This window comes from Antechinus flavipes, chromosome 6 (genome assembly GCF_016432865.1).
Source record: "Antechinus flavipes isolate AdamAnt ecotype Samford, QLD, Australia chromosome 6, AdamAnt_v2, whole genome shotgun sequence".
Taxonomy (NCBI): Eukaryota; Metazoa; Chordata; class Mammalia; order Dasyuromorphia; family Dasyuridae; genus Antechinus; species Antechinus flavipes.
This window is the reverse complement of record NC_067403.1, coordinates 145,084,852-145,102,592: the sequence shown is the minus strand read 5'-3', so window position 1 is coordinate 145,102,592 and position 17,741 is coordinate 145,084,852. Positions and strand designations below refer to the sequence as shown.

At 32.8% G+C, this 17,741-nt stretch overlaps 1 protein-coding gene across 1 annotated transcript in view; it reads right to left on the bottom strand.

Moving 5' to 3' along the window:
• SMARCAD1 (SWI/SNF-related, matrix-associated actin-dependent regulator of chromatin, subfamily a, containing DEAD/H box 1) overlaps nt 1-17,741 on the bottom strand; it is an 89,095-nt gene that overhangs the window by 46,712 nt on the left and 24,642 nt on the right. Inside the window, exons 6-9 of the mRNA XM_051966324.1 lie at nt 12,549-12,643; nt 4,548-4,649; nt 2,092-2,176; nt 571-962 (exon numbers count right to left, since the gene is read on the bottom strand). Of these exons, the coding sequence (XP_051822284.1) occupies nt 571-962; nt 2,092-2,176; nt 4,548-4,649; nt 12,549-12,643 (674 nt within the window). The remainder of the gene's footprint in view (nt 1-570; nt 963-2,091; nt 2,177-4,547; nt 4,650-12,548; nt 12,644-17,741) is intronic.

The window sequence follows — 17,741 nt, the reverse complement described above, 5'->3', positions numbered from 1 at the left end:
TAAATGACTGCATTGTTTAACCAGGAAAAACATGTTAAAGACTGAATTGCTTTATAAAGAAAAATAAAATAAACAATTGCTTCTTTTATGTTGAAGCTTGAAACACTCAGGCTGGCATTTTGAATCATGGCGATTCCCTGGATGTTGTTGCTGCTCCTCAAGAAATTTGCTGTAAAAAATCTGCCACATTCTGGCTTTCTATATGGTTCTTTAGCAGAAACATATCAGAACAGGCTAGCAAACAACTTCTTCCTAAATGTAAGCTCTAATTTCTTCTTCTGCAGTGAAATGAACCAAGTTTCTATGCAAAAGAATGAGTGACAGTATTGCTGGCCAATCAGCTTGGGTTTTTCAGGAAAATCACCCCTTAATTCATTCAAAATTAGGTCATATGACACTATTTGAAATGCTATTGGCTTAAAACAAATGTAGTGTTTGAACTTACTCAGGATAAGGCCACCCATCTATGCTTTTCTGGGCTGAAGATACCTTGACTATAAATGTACTGTGAATTAAAAAAAAAAAAAAAAAAGGGCAGGAAAAAAAAAAAAAAAAAGAATGTAGACTTACCAGAGCTTCCCAACTGTTAAAGGGCCGGAGCTCTGTTATCTTCTGAGCTTTTTTCTGAGAACACTGGGGAATCAAAGTGAGTTCACCAATTGAAGCCCCTTGTAGGAAGTGAAGTATTTTACCTTTGTAGCCATCTTCCATCACCTCCTCACCACTGCTATAGTCCTCATCCAAAGAGCTCCCAACATCAGAGCCTGAATCATATTCAGAGTCCTGAATTTCCTTTTTAGGATTGAAAAAAGTTTTTTTGCCTTTCTTGTTAAAACCATTCTGTGCTTTAACAGCACATTTTTGTTTCATCTTTGTTTTAGAAGTATTTTTAAGGTGATTTTGACTTTTTCTTGAGATAGCTTTTCCATTTGAAATTTCACTTTTTGAAGGATACTGTACATCTGTAAATATGATAAAGACAAAAAACTTGGAAATGTAAGCTAAGAATACAAAATACCAAAGCATTTTAGCTTTTTCAGAAATAAGAGTGTAAACATATAATCAAATCTTTTCACTTGAATACAAGGATTCTTCTTTACATTATTGAGTTCTGAAAAGCTTTGTTTTTAATGGCAAAAAATGAGCTAAGCTTTGCTAACTCAGTAATATTAAGTGGTATTAAATATTTTAGGTAAGAGCTATATAATGAGATAAATATTACAAACAAATCACTTTGCACACAATAGGTACAATTTTTTGGGCTAAATTGGCTAATAAATGTAAATGAAATGAGCAATGTAACTGAAAATTAAATGCAGTGAAATTCTCTGTAAAATAAGTTGATATATTTTGCCAATTTTACTCACTATTTACTTTCCATTTGCTTTCAACTCACAGCAGGATGGATAGAGAAGAATGGTATCTATTTGCTAGGCATCCTACACCCTACATTCTACTACTTCTGACCTGAAGTAATAATATTGTTTTGAGGTAGCTTGTGACACAGTAACTAAACCACTGAGCTTGGAATCAGAAAGGTGTGAGTTAAAATCCTGCCTCAGACACTTGCTGGCTGTGTGACCTTGGGCAAGTCACTTACGTTTGCCTAAAGTCCTCAATAGCAAAATGGGGATGATAAAAATTACCTAACTCTTAGGGATGTGTGTGGATCAAATAAGATAATAAAATACTTAGCACCATGTTTGGCACATAGTAGGTGCTATAAAAATGCTAGCTATTACTTATTATTATTGTTATTGTTGTTGTTGATGATGGGAATAAGAGAGCTTTCTTCTACTTCTGAAGGAAAAGTAGTAGCTATCTGAACAAAATGAGTACAGTTCCCCAACAGTAGACTTACAATTTATGTTGATATAGAGGAAACTTGTGTTTGCTTAATTTGTTTTAATATCAAAGTGATCTCTATAGAAGAAAAGAGATTTTTAAAAAGTGATAGATGTAAAAAAAAAAAAAATTTACACAGGTAAATTAATCCTATTAATAAGCTTTTTCTTGTGTTCTTACCCAATGCAACCTTATTTGTAGTTGTGAAATCTCTATGCTTCATGATGGTATATGGCAGAGATTTACCTTGTTGATCTTCAGCAAAGACTCTTAAAGATTCCAAAGCTTCATTATACATCCATTCATGTTCCTTAAGTACTTCTCTTAGTTCCTAGAATAAATGCATGTGCATTTTCAAAAATCCTAATCATAAAATCCACAAAAACCAGCTTATATCTTTGACTTTTTTTAAACTTTATTTTTCTGATGTTTATAGATTGCTAATTTTGAATCAGAGAAGGGGTCAATTGACAGTAATAAGCATGCTTTTTAACTTTTGTCTATGTTATGCATAAATTTTGTATGCTCATATATAATTAAAGCTAAAGAAGGTGGTCAGCTAAATTCAGCAATCATTCAGACATTTAAGGAAGAGAAAAAAAAGAGTAGGTCTTAAAGTTTTAAAGGCACTTAAAGGTTAAAGAACAAGCATAATAGGATTTTATACCTAAATTCTTCTTTAGGAGAATATAAAGAATTTCTTAGGACTAAGTACTATTATTATTTTTAATGTTTAAAATTCCTACAGAACAATTAATATCATGCTGTATAGAATGCACACTTAAAAAAAAAAAATCTGTTGAAGGCATGAGTTAAGATTCAGTTTCTATTCTGTGCACAAAACATACACAAAAAACTCTAAGGTCTGTTTTAGCCTAAACATTGAAAGAGCACTCTCAAAGCCCAGTCAAATTCCCAGATATCGAGCTTCAATGTGTCCTCAACAGCAACTTTGCTGCATAGGGAAGAAAAGACCATATCTTACTATGTATTTCAACACATCATGTATACAGATGGCGAAAAGTCATGGTACTATGTGTTAAGTCTTGTAATAGTTTTTGGGTGTAATATAACTGATAATAATACCTTGAAGAATGTGTCAGAATAAAGTGTGTGTGTGTGTGCGGGGTGGGGGGTGCATGCTTGGGGTTAATGTGGAAAAATATTACAAAGAGACCTCTAAAAAATATCCAGCTATTTGTCTTTTGTACTTGTCATTGAAATAATCCCTCTGATAGCAATGAGTATCAACAGTAACTTACTAGAAAATAGTATTAGTTCTGTGGGACATTTACAACTAATGCAAATAACGAATTGCCTGAAGCATGAAATCACACTTCATATTTCCAGTGTGCTGGAAACAATTACTGGAGTTTACGTAATTATAATTCTGAGTAGTGAAATATCTGGGATTCATTATTGGCACCAATCAAAACCTAGCTGTAAGTGACAATCACTTTCCATACTTCATTTTCTTCATTCACAATACCAAAAAACAAACAAAAAAACCCATAAAAACGTATGTCATGACTGAGTTACATAATTTCCAAATGATTTACTTCTCCATTTATATTAAATTTATTTCTAAAATACCACACAGATAGATGTTACAAATACTAGCAGAGGAATAGTAAAGTTAAGCTGATTTAAGATAAATTTGTTGATCATAATCTAGAAAATAAATGTTAAAAAGATTAATTTCCATATTAGGTGATAAAATGATTCACTTAAATGAATAATTAACATTTATTAAAATTACTTCAGATCTTCACCCAAATATAAATAAAAACATTTTCTTGTAGCTTCAAATGTTATATTCTCAGTTTAGCCCTTCAAATAAATATATTTTGCTAGACTCTGGGGAAGTATTAAAATTGAGGTAACAAAAACCCTGCTTTCATGAAATCTAAAAAGGAAAATGAGAAAGACATTTATTAAATGCCTACTATGTGCCAGGATTGTGCTAAGCACCTTACAAATATTAGCTCAACAACTCTATGAAGTAGGTGCTATTATTTTGAAAATGAGAAAATTGAGGCAGACAAAATTTATGTGACTTGCCATGGGTCAAATCGCTAGTATCTAAATTATATTTGAACTAAAGTCTTCCACCTTAGGTCAGTACTCCATTCACTGTGTCATCTAGCTGTCTGATAAATTATCAGTATGCATTCACACAAAACATTCCAATACTTTTTGATTTAATAAAATTAATTATATTCGAAATTCTATTATACATCAAGATTCTAAATGAAAAATATGTCTTTTCAAAACACTGATAGTTTCTTACCTGTAACATAATTTACAATGAGTTCTAAATATGAACTCTAGCTAACTATTGTTTATATAATAGTAAATATGAAAATTATTTACTAATATAGTAATGTCAATAACCAAGCTAACAAACATTTTATATGCTGACTTCACTCCTTAAAGGCAATACATGGCTAACCTCAAACTCCCAATTTTTCATTGTACAAAACTGTCTGATGTTCTAGTTAATTTTTCCAAACTGTTTTTTTTTCCTCATTTTATTCTTTGTTGTAAGTAACAGTTGGTATGGGGACTATGGGACAAGTATTTAGCAGTAAAGATGATATAATCTATAGAAGTTGAATTTTAAAAAGATCTTTTTTAAAACCCGCTATATTTTCAACATGAACATGTGAGAATTTGTTAAATGTCCTTCAAGGTCTACTCACCTCTTTAGCCAAACTGGGGAACTCTGTCTGTAGCTTTGCTACAATTGCTTCCTGCTTTTCCCATTTATCCTCTGATTCTTCAAAATCCTTTGATTCTTCAAGCTGTTTCAGATCAGAATTAGGAGGATTTTGAGAAAGCAAAAATCAAGAAAATTAATGTTCTAACCTGCCTAAGAATCCCAGAAATGGGAAAGATAATATCTAAAGTTTATTTTTGCTTATTTTAATGCAAAAAGAATAAAAAGAAAAGTAGGTAATTAAAATAGCTAGACTATCTTGTTCAAGTATTTAAAAATACCAATTTACAATTATTCTTTATTTAGATAATATTTACAATATTCTCCCAATTGTGATTTTATAGTAAGTTCATTTGATATATATATATATTATGATAGATATTCTTAACAAAAACCCAACAAACCACAACAAATTCTTTAAGATGCATGACAATAATAAAAAAAAAATTAGTATGGAAAAATGAAACCTACAATTACAAACATTCCATTTCACTCATAATTGAATACTCCATTCAGTGTCAATCATTCATAAACCAAATTTAGTTTTACCTACCTTATCTATTCTTTGATTGTGCTTAATTACACATATAAATGAGGCAAAGGACATATTACAACATAGAGAAAAGCAAAGTGGAAATAATTTTTCTACTTCAATGACAGATTAAAGTAGCCAGTGTCAATGGAGGGAAAGAAGGGGAAAATGTCTCCAAATTGCAGAGAACTGCTTGATTTTATCTTTGATACTCGAATTCAGTTTAGTGCTCAATCTGTATTTATTAAACCCTACCATGTGCCAAGCACTGTAGTAGACACTAGAATACAAGTGCTTATAGACCAATCTACTCGCAAGGGCCATACATTCTGAAAAGGGGAAGAGTGTATATGTACATGTGTTAAAAAATATGAACAGGGACTGAACCTGTGATTAAATTGATGTAGGACATTGTGGGTGAGGAAACTTCCTCTACTGAAGAAGGTCATCACCTTCTCTGCAATTTATTATGTTAGATTCCTTCAGAGGGATTAAGAAATCTGTGCTGAAAAGCTAGATAGCATGGCAGAGCACTGAGTGTGGAATAAGATGCCAGTTCAAATCACTTATTAGCTATGCAATTTGAATAAATCAAGTGACCTGTCTGCCTCAATTTTCTCAATTGTAAGATGGAGATAGTAACAGTACCTAACTTTTAGGATTGTTGTGAAAACCGAGATATTTGTACAACACTTACTATAGTGCTAGAACAGAGTAAGCACTTAAATATTCCTTTCTTTCCTTCATTCCATCCTTCTCTAAGTCAGATAACTAGGTTGTGTCAGAGAGGTAGGACTTCAACTTTATGCATTCAAAGCTGGTTCTCTCATTCAGTACCTATCCTACCTCTGATATACAAGTACAGAGACTAAAATATATATAACTATGTATGAAGATCAACATCTTACACTATATACCAAGATTAAGGCTAAAATGGGTACACAATGTAGACATAAAGAATGATACCAAAAGCAAATTAGGAGAAGAATAAAGAATAGTCTGTCAATTCTATAAAGAATTTATGACCAAACAAGAGATGAAAATATTATAACACGTAATACTTAATTTGGGTTATATTAAATTAAAAAGATTTTATACAAAAAACCAATGCAACCAAGATGAAAAGGAAAGCAGAAAGCTGGGAAACAATTTTTATAGCAAGTGTCTCTGATAATACACATATACAAACACACAAATATATAAAAATGGAATGAAACTCATAGTATGTTATTTCTCAATTGATAAATGGTTAAAGGATATAAACAGGCAGCTTTCAAATAAAGAAATTAAAGCTATCTACAGTCAAATGAAAAATGTTCTAAATCATTACTGATTAAAGAAATGCAAAATAAAACAACTCTGAGGTACCATCTCATAACTTATCAGATTGGCTAATATGACAAAAAAGAAAAATGACAAATGTTGGAGGGAATGTGAGAAAACTGGCACTGATGTTGGAGTTGTGAACTGAGCAATTTGGAACTGTGCCCAAAGGACTTAAGAGTGTACATATCCTTTGACCCAACAATGCCACTATTAGGTCTGTTTCCCAAAAAGATTTTTTAAAAGGGGTTAAGGTATACAAAAATATTTATAGCAGTTCATTTTAGGATGGCAAAGAAATGAAAACTGAGGGAATGCCATCAATTGGGGAATGCTTGAACAAGTTGTGACATAATTGTAATAGAATACTATTGTGCTTTAAGAAAAAAGCAAGATGATTTCAGAAAAACCTGGAAAGACATGAACTGATGCAAAGTGAAGTAAGCAAAACCAGGAGAACATGGTACACAATAGCAAAAGTACTATACAATGATCAAATGTGGAAGACAATTCCAAAGGACTCATAATGAAAAATGCTAACCATACCCAAAAGAACTGATGGAGTCTGAATGCAGAGCAAAGCAAAATTTCCTTTTTTGAGGGGGCTTGTTTTTATCTTTTGTCTGTGTCTTCTGTAACAAAATGACTAATGTGAACATGTTCTGCATGACTGCATATGTAAAACCTATATCAAAGCAAGGGGGGAGATGAGAGGGTAAATATTTGGAAGTCATTTTTGAAAATGTTTAAAAACATTTTTACATGTAATTGGAAAGAATATTATTTTAATATGCAAATATAGATTAAATACAAAGTAATCAAACACAAGATATTTTGGGAAGGAGAGAAATTGGAAGAATTGAGAAAGAGTTCCAGGGAAGTGGTGCTGTTCGAGTTGCATCTTGAAGGAAATGAAGGATTCTAAAAGTGAGAAAAGGAAGTATTCTAAGTAAAGGGAAAAGCCAATGCAAAGGCATGGAGATGGGTTGGAGTATCATATGTGATGAATAGAGAGATGAACAGTTTGGCTTCATGATAGAGTACAGGGTGGGGAATAGTTTGAGGCTATTTTGTATGAACTTTAAAAAAGTAAAGAGGAGTTGCTATTTTATCCTAGAAGCAAGAGGACTAACTGAAGTTGACTGAATAGGGGAGTACCATGGCCAGGTTTGCCCTTAGGGAAATTCATTTTTGGCAACAAACATATAAAATATTGTGAAGGAGAAAGATACCTGAGACTGGAAAATAGAGGATTTGTTGCAATAATCTAGGTGAGAGGTAAAGTTGTACTAAAGAGGAGCTTTGTAAGGAGAGGTTATATAACTGAAACAGCAAAATTTGGGAATGCATTAGATATGTGGGAAAAGGGAGAAGATACGCCATGATTATTTGCTTAGAACACTTAAAACTGTGGGAACTGGATGAGATTACCAAGAAAAAGATAAAGAGAAAAATGAAGAGGCCCTGTGACATAATGTTGTGGAACACTCATAAATGGGGGGAGGAGAAGAGAAGTCAAAAAAGTAAACAAATCCCAAAGAAATACCATTAAAACTAATATATATATATATATATATTAGGCATCAACATTGTGCTAGATACTAATATGGGAGAAAAAATTAGAATAAGCCAATAAAACAATTAACAAACTTGACATGTCCACTATTGCCTAACCAAAACCATCCTGGGCCTCTTATTGACTTTATTATTTTCACTCTGCCTGTATTGCATTATTTGTACTAGTAATGAATTCCAAGGATTCAACTATCATTTTTGAGCAAATGATTCAGATCTTTATCCACCTTTAATTTTTATCCTGACCAGTCCCATTTTCAACTGCCTATTTACTGAACATCTAAAGCTGAATGTCCTACAAACATCTTAAACTCAAAGATGTTCAAAATTAAGCTCATTATTTTCTTCTCTCTCCTTCCTAATTTTCCTGTTACTGTCAAAGGTATCAGTGGTTCACAAACCAGATGTTCTCCTCAAATCCTTATTCTCTTAGCTTATCCCTATTTCATTTGCTAAGTCCTGTTTCTTCTACTTTCAAAAACATCACTCCTATATGTACCCTTATCTCATTTACTATCATAACCATCCTGAAATAGTCTCACTTTATCACTACTACAATAGTTGGCTGGTTGGCTTCCCTACTTCAAATCTCTTCTTATTCCATTTCTGATCCACTTTATTTTCATAGGTTACCTTTATGCTTGGAATTCTCTCCTTCCATACCTCTACTTCATAGGTTCCCTCAAGTATCAACTAATTCTACATTCTTCAAGACTTTCCACTTTTATTTAATGTTAAGGCCTTTCCTCTAAGATTATCTCCATATGATCCCATTTATACATGGTGTAAACATGACACATATATTTATCTACATACAAATTTGCATTATGTGTGCTCCTACCCCAAAATTAGAGTGGAATTATTGTTGCCTTTCTTTATATTCCCAGCAGCAGAGTGCCTGGCAGAGTAAGTGCTTAACAAATGATATGGCAGGTATTAAATCTAATACTGCAAGCATTGAGGAGGGCACCAGGGATACAAAGGAAAAAAAAAAAAAACCCAACCAGGAAACAATCTTGATAATATCTATATCCAGTATATCAACTCCACTGTTGAACATCTAAAACACTACATAAATGTAAGTCAATCTTCCCCTCAAAGAATTTCTATTTCCCTCCTTGTCTTGATCCAAATAAATTTATTCTTCCTTAAATCCTAGCAATTAAGATAAACTCAGCACGTCAAACAGAATTCTCCATACACTAAATTCTCTTTCAAACTTTTCTATTTCTTTTAAGGGCACCACAATCCTTCCAGGTTACTCAATCTTGTAATCTTAACGTCATCACCCAATCCTAACTGTTACTATTTGCACTGCATTAGATGAGTCGCCTGATTACTCGTACTGTATTAGACAAATCATTTAATCTGTTAGAATCTGAATTTCCTCTTTTGATAAATAAGGGAAGTGGACATGGTGATCTTTAATACACCTTTCCAGGTCTAAATCTATGAACCTATGAAACCATTCATATCCTCTCTTGAAAGTTCATAGCAATAATATCCTGTATTAATAGTAGACACATATATAAATTACACATATATATGCATATTACATTTATATAGACTATTCCATTAAAATGAGATTTTCCCCCAAAGGTAAAATATATGTATGTTGATATATCTTATCAATTAAATGCTTATTTTTATTTTACATGATAGATAATTTGGAGAAAGATATAGTCACTTTAACCAGAGATTGATTTTATGCTGTATTTCATATGCAAATGAACAAAGCAACTAGGAAAATTTAGGTTGGAGAAGACTCAGGGATGATACAACTGTCTTTGAGTATTTGAAGGAGTATCATGTAGAAGAGGGATTAGACTTGGTCTTTTTAACTCGAAGGGAAGAACCGAAGCAATGTGTCTAAATTACAGAGACAAATTTAGGATAGATACACTGAGAACTGTATCAGGGTTAAACAGGTCTCAAAGATGTTTTCATCTTAATTTAAGTTTCCGCTTAATTGGAGACCTTCAAGAAGAAACTATTATATGTGGCAAGGGGATTGTAGAGGACCCACCTTAAGTGTGAAACCCACAAAGCTTGTAAAGGGTTAAAGGGGATTGTACCATTAAGGGGTGGTGAGGCGGTTCTCTGAAAGCCCCTACAGCTGTGAATCATAACATACGTGAAGGAATTGCAAATCAGCCTTTACTGAGGCAGATGTTACTTGTGAATTAGGAATAAAATAAATTGGAGAAAAGAGGGAAGAGGAGAGAAGTCAGAGAATGCCTCTCATGGTCTCTTTCTATCATCATCATCCTCTCACTTGAAGGGATCTATTCTGCTGGACAGAATTAGATCCCTAGCAGCCACTACCAGGTGGCTCCTGTAACAGGGGGACATGTAGAGATTTCTTTCAGGCATGGTTTTAAATAGAAACAACTGAGTTCTCTACCAACTTTCTAATTTTGTGATTCTTTGAACTATACTCTTGATTTAGAAATACCAATAATCCAAATGTCATCCATCTAATTCATAATAGATTTCTCTTGTTTTCCAAGATACCTAGGACAGTGTTGGTTTCAAATAGTATAAAGTGCTACTACATTTAAAATATGTATTAAAAAAAATGTGTGTGTGTGTGTGTGTGTGTGTGTGTATTTCTGTGTCCTCATATATCATTCTCATTCTGCCTCTCATTTATTTGGAGGAGGAAGGAAGTTAGGTGTATTATCAGAGGTAGTCACATTTATTATTATTGTCCAGAATATTTGGCAATTATTAATCATTTCAGGAATTCCAATAGTTCCTAGGGAACAAAAGAATCTAATGAAAAAGAAAATAGAAAATCATTAATTTGCTAGGCATTTTATGAAGGCACACTCATTTTTAGGTTAATCATACCATTTTCTAAATGCTTTATCAGAAATCAGCTGGGAGAGGTAAGAATACTTAGATTTTCTTAAGACTTGGCCCAAAATTTCATCACTATCACAAATAAAAAGAAAATTAAGTTTATTTTTTTGTTTGATTTGACTAACAGCAGACAAATGATCAAGAGCAGCTATATAATATGGGAGGGAATAAGTTTGGCTGCACAAATCTAAACCTTAAGAATAAATTTTACACAGCCTGAGCACTGACTTAAAAAAAAAAAACTCAAATAACAAACAAATAATGAGGGATTCCATTGATTACTTAATGATGAAATCTGTACTACTATGCAAAAATCATTCTTTTTTCTTTAAATCTAATTGAGAAACTGGAGAGTAGCAATGCTATTTTTTTCATCAAGGTCCACATAATTTCATTAATCCTTTGCTAAGTGTCCTCTATAAAGAAAGGAAAGGCCTACAGATTTCAAAGTCAAAACTCCTTTGTTAATAAAATAAATTGATGAGACTTTCTAATAGTGTGCCTAAGATACACCTACACTTTAATCAGGGCACTTGCTTTCATTTCCTAACTCAAATTTCAAAATCACAAAGCATACTTTAGATGACAAATGTTAGACTGATTTCCAAACATTTTAACCTTTTTTAAAAATTAACCTAATGTGCCCTAAAAGTCACAGGATCAAATTGCTATTTTATTATGTCACAAGATGCCAAAGTTGATGTCATGAGGAAAGAAAAATTATATTCCCAAAGTACTGCTTGGTATCCACCTCAGAAAAGGTGGATTTAAGAGGCATACTTTTTCCAACAGAAAATGTGGGAAAACATTTTGCTTGAAAATGCAAATTGCTTACAAAAATTTTCTCTCTCCATCTCCACTAGGGGCAGGGAATAATAAATAAAAATTGATAAAGTATGGGGGGTGATTGAGGCATCTTTTAAAAAAATGTATTGTACAGAAGGAAGCACAGGACACTTTGATTTATAAACAGAAAAAACAAGCTACACACATTATAGATCTGAAGTTTCATTTATAAATGTATAATTATTTTTCTGCTCTACTAATCTATATGGAAATTCCCATATCATTTGTTATTTAAGTTCAGCAAAAACAAAAAACACCAAAACACAAGTTTAAAGGTACTAAAATCTTCCTTACTCCATAAATTTGTTAACTCAAACAAAAGTTATCCAGTATCGGCAGCTATGTTATAAACATAGGAGTGAGAAACACTGAAAACAAAAGGACAGATTAATAAGGAACAGAAGGAATATCATGTTAAACTCTGTTACCTGTTCTATTTTAACTGTTAAGATATTTGATAGAAAGGCTTCAGAATTTTTTCAAGACCCATACCACTCACATCCAAAGATGTAAAAGACATCCAATATGTCTTTTAATATCTTCATTCAAAGTACCTATTTAAAAAATGATCTATCAAAACTGATTAGTTTTCTAAACATGCTATCATGTTTGTAACCACTACCAAGTCTTCAAAACAATTTGTAACCCAAATACTGTTAGAATTCTAAACAAAGAAATGAACAAAAATATCTGTAAAGTCTCATAAATTATTGGGAGGAAGGGGAAGTTTTCTTATGTGATTATTAACCAAAAAAAGAAATGAAGGAATTAAGCTAATTTTAGATGAAAACATCAGCTACAATAGTATTCTGAGCCAAAAAGCATGGGTAAAGTATAACTTACAGGATTGAATCGTTTCCTTTTTACAGTTTGATCATCATCCTCATCTTCAGAGGTGTATGAGGAAGATGAATCTAATTTTCTTTTCCGAGGTATACCTTTAAGAAACAGAAAAATCATACTAAAAGCTTGTAATGCTACAAGACCACGCAATTAGTACTGTCAAATATGAGTAAAATCCTATTACAAATAAGGAACTTCTAAAAGCTATTTCCATCTGCTAGAAGAACATGGCCCAAACTAATAGACAATACAATGTGTTTTCTAATTCCCATCTACTCTTAACATGGTTGGCCAACCAGCATCCCTTGGATAACAAAGGTTCATGTAAAGTTTTAAAGTGGAAAAAAAAAAAAGCCTTATGAATTGTATGTATGTATTTGTATACATCTTTTAAAATTTCTATTTTAACAGACAAATGAAGTCATTAACTATAATTAGTAATATATATAATAACATTGTTAAATGTTTTAAATGTTAGTTTCAACTAAGACTAGAGCACTCTGCCTAGAATACTGATAAATTTCAAACTTCTATCTTTTGTCTGGATGGGTCTTTATAAAAATATCCTGCCTGGAGTTCTTGACCTCAATGGTGAATTAATAAGGTGAAAAGAATTATCTCATTAGAGATATCAGCAACGCCCTCTACTTCCCCACCCTCTATCTTATTTTTTGAGGCCAAAAGCATATTTTTTCAGAATCTGTGGGAGGTTTTTTGTTTTTTTGGCTAGATTTCAAATATAAAAAGATGAAACACTAAAATCTAATTGCTACAATGTCAAAACAAAAAGAAATCAGATCAGAGAAGGGAAAAATCTTTTTTAGTTGGGGAGAATTATGGAAGGCTGCACAGAGGCATTTGAGCTGAAGGACAGAACATTCTTAGTATAAGCAAAGTACAAGCAAAATCACAGAAGTGGAAAAGCACAGGATGTATGAAGTAAAAAGAATGCAAAGACAGACTGAAATCAAATCATGAATGCCAGAAATCCGGGCTTTAGACAGACAATAAGGAATGACTATAAATTTAATGAACTATAAGTTTCTGTTACTGGAATAGATGAGTGGAAATTGGCAGTACTATTGACAAATTGTCAATACTACTATTCAGGAAAGAAGCAGAAGAAAATCTTGAGACAATGGTGGAATATTCAGGTGGGGAATCAGTAAGCAGTGGAAAACACAAGGAGAGAAGAGAAAAAGAGGGGAAAGGGGCAAGAAGAGGAAGGGCAAGAAGCGGAGTAAAAAGCTTTGAGGAACTCTAAAACCAGTGAAGGGGAAAAAATATGTTTCAGTAGTTTTTAGAATAGTTTCAATGAAATATTACAGAAAAAAAAAAAAAAAGCTAGAAAGCAAGGGCAATGAAACAAATGGTCCTTGGAGTCAAGATGGCAGATTAGAGACAATATAGCTAAATCTCCCAACGTGGCCCTCCAATGACTTTAAAATAACACCTTACTTCAAAATTTGGAGTGCCAGAGTCAATAAAAGCTCAGGGTAAATGACTTTTCCAGCCTCAGAAGCCTTATCAATTCATCAAGATTATGACACCTAGGTGGAGGCTCAAGCTCAGAGTTAAGAGGATTGGACAATTAGTTAAAAGATTACAGGGGACTCCTTGCTGGCACTGATTGGCATTTCTCTTGCCTTTGGATTGCATTTCCAAGGCAGAGAGAGGTGATTAATTGCAAGGGAGTAGGGACTCATAGTTCCAAAGCAAAGAGGAATGATAGCATTTTTTGCTGCAGGGGACCAGAATGCAGACCCCAAGCACAGTGACTTAACTCTTTCCAGGATCATACCACTTTTCAGTACTCTATATAAGTGTTTAATAAACTACTGATATACAATTATTTATAAACCCAGGGAACTAAAACAATGAGAATCAAACTATCAGGTGATATAAAGACTGAGTTTTCCTGATCTGAAGATTTTTAGATATTTATTAAATACCAGACCAAAAAGAATTCCTAAAAAAGTTTGGGGGAAAAAAGAATAAAAGAACAATGAAAAGAAATAGAATTTTACTTGGTGTGCATTCAAATGGAAAATCAAAGACAGAAAAATGGTTCTACTATTATTTCTATTCCAATTTCAACCTAAGCCTTTGACCCAGAGATTTCAATACCATGTTTATACTCCAAAAAGATCAAAGGAAAAAGAAAAGGATCTATATGCACAAAAATATTTATATGAGCTCTCTTTGTGGTGGCAAAGAATTGAAAATGAGGAAATGCTTATGATATGTGTTGTGAGAAATGAAAAACATGGCAAGAGTTATATGAACTGATGCAAAATGAAGTGAAATGAGCAGGAGGATCACTATGCATAGTAAATGGTAAGTTTAATGATGACCAACTTTGAAAGACTTGATTATTATGATCAATACAAAGAAATCATAATGTAAAAATGCTATCCTAACTTTAGGGTGAGAATTAATGAACTAAGTAAAAAATGAAGTACACATTTTTCTTTAAAAAAAAAAAAAAGGCTAATTACAATGTTTTGCATGATTTCTCACATGTATAAGTGCTATTATATTGCTTGCCTTCTCCATAGGTGGGATAGAAAAGGGAGAAGGAAAGAATTAGGAAATCAATTTGAAAAAGAAACTACTAAAAATAAATTGAAAATTAGAAGGAAAAAAAAAAGTAAACGGGCAGAATGAAGTAAGCATAGTTTAGAAGCACAAATAGTAGCTTAAAAGAATCTTAAACCTGAGAGATTTGCTTGATTATTAGGACAGAGGGGATCTGAATGTTGCTACATTGGGCTGGGAGGAAAAGGAGGTCTTAATGGTAATAAAGATATTAAAGATTTACTTCAAGAGTGAAGGTTAAAGTAATGCATCTAATAATCACTGAAGGCAGAAAAGATAAAAATTTGCTAATAAGCGGTATGTAATTCTACAAGTTGCTCTTCTTTTGTATATGGGATATCTAAGTTTTCATTTTTGCCTGATAAAGGCACAGACTTCCCCAAGAACTAATTATGCTAAAACAGAAGCAGTACGTTTAAATCAACCAAGGTTATTAATAATCCAAGTATCATCTATTAAAATTCACAACTGAAAGAAATATGCTGAAAGATCAATTTGCAGAATGTGATACATATGAATGACCTTTTAAAAATGGTCCCCCCACCCCCTTTTACCTGCCAAAGTCATATTGTTTGTAGCACAATCATTATTAGAACTCAGGTCTTTTTAACCTTTAAAACCTGGACATAGCTGTTTGCATGTTGTCTTTCCCATTAGACCAAGCTTCTTGAAATCAGAACTGTTTTTTGAGTTTCTATCCTTAGCATTGTCTGACACATAACAGGCACTTAAATGCTTCTTAATTATCTAATGTTCATTTCAATATACCATGATACCTCTGAAGACTATAGGCTTTTGCATTAACGATTAAAATACTGAGATGTACTCTTGATCTTTGTATATATAAAAAAAAAAAAACTTACTAAAGGAGAGTTCACCTATTCTTCACCTAATCTAATGAATTCCCCTTATAAAAAGAAATATCTGTTGCGGCAAGAAGGCAGGTGTTCAGTGACATTTCCATGTCTAAAAAACAAGCCTTAAGTCAGATGATTTATGCCAATTTACCTAGACATGCTTACTCCTGCCCAAAAAGAGCAAGAGCTGTAATTTTTGTTAATAAAGAATTTTACCACCTTAAACATCTGCTCTCAGCAGTTTAAATAATGGTATGATGCCTAAATTTTCCAAGTACATAAAAATGGCTAAAAGGCAAACTGTACTAGACAAACTTCAAAATTATTATTTTTATATAAAAATGTCAAAAATGAGCATGCACAGAATTTTAACTTTAAAAACACTTGTTGCTACAACTAAAGCATAGTGCCATTTTCAAAGACAGAACATATTTAAAGTCACTATGTGAAAGAGCCATTTAAGACTCTTAATTGAAAGACATGACAGCACTATAATGGCCAAGTGTTTTCTTTTCCAAGGGAAGTTCATGTTAGCAATATAGAGGTACATGCTAAGGTAAAATAACACTTTTCAAGTTGTACTCAGCTTAAGTATAGACTGTTTCCCTATTGCCTATAAACACATCCATGTTTCCCTAATACTTAAAAAAAACCCTTTGCTTGATCCATCCATCTCTGGCAGGTATTTTGTACAACTCTGATCCCTTTTGGTTACAAACTTGCAAGAGATAGCCATCTACAAGTGATGCTTCTATCTCCTTTCCTCTTGAACTCTTTGTAATTCTGTACAGTTTGGCTTCTGACTTCAGTATTCAACAAGAACTGCTCTCAAATCTAATGTCCTTTTCTCAATCTTGTTCCTTCTTGACTTTTTGCTGTCTTTGATACTGCCTTATAGTAGCCACTATTTTCTTTTCCCTTATACTTAAAAAGTCTCTCTAGGTTTTCTCTTTAGGTTTCTGTACTTTTTCCAAGTTCTTTTCTGATCCACCTGACCTTCCTTCCGTTTCTTGTGCTGAATCTTCAACTAGGTCATGCATAACTGCAAGGCTGTACCTGAGCTCTTTCCTTTTCTTCTAAACTTTTTTTACTTCATGATGCTATCAGGTCTTATGAATTCAATTACACTGATGATTCTCAAATTTACTTATCCAGTCCTTACCTCCATACTTATATCTCTAATTCTCTTTTTCTTGATCTTGATGTCTTGAAGTATCAACATGTCAAAAATTGAATTCATTATCATTTCCCTTAAAATAATTCCTGTTCTTATTAATTTTTCTATTATTGTTGACAACATCCTCTCAATTATCCATGCTTATAACCTAGGTGTCATCCTCAATTCATTACACTCTCTCCAATTCATTATCAAGGCCTATAGATTTTACCTTTATCATCTCTCTCCTATATGCCTCTTTTTTCTACTCCCACACTATCAATTCCCCAGTACAGGTCTTCATCCCATGCATATACTACTGCAATAGCCTATTGATTGGTTTCCTTGACACAAGTGTTTCTTCACTCTACTCATCTCTCTCTCTCTCTCTCTCTCTCTCTACTCATCATCTGCTATTGTGATCTTCCAGAAGAACAGGTCTGACCTTTACTAACTCATCAACTCCTTATCTCCAACATCAAATATAAAATCTCTTGGTATTGTGACTTTTACTATTTCCCCATCCTTATATCTTTCAGATTCCCCATACCACACCCCTCCAATTTAATTTATAATCCAGTG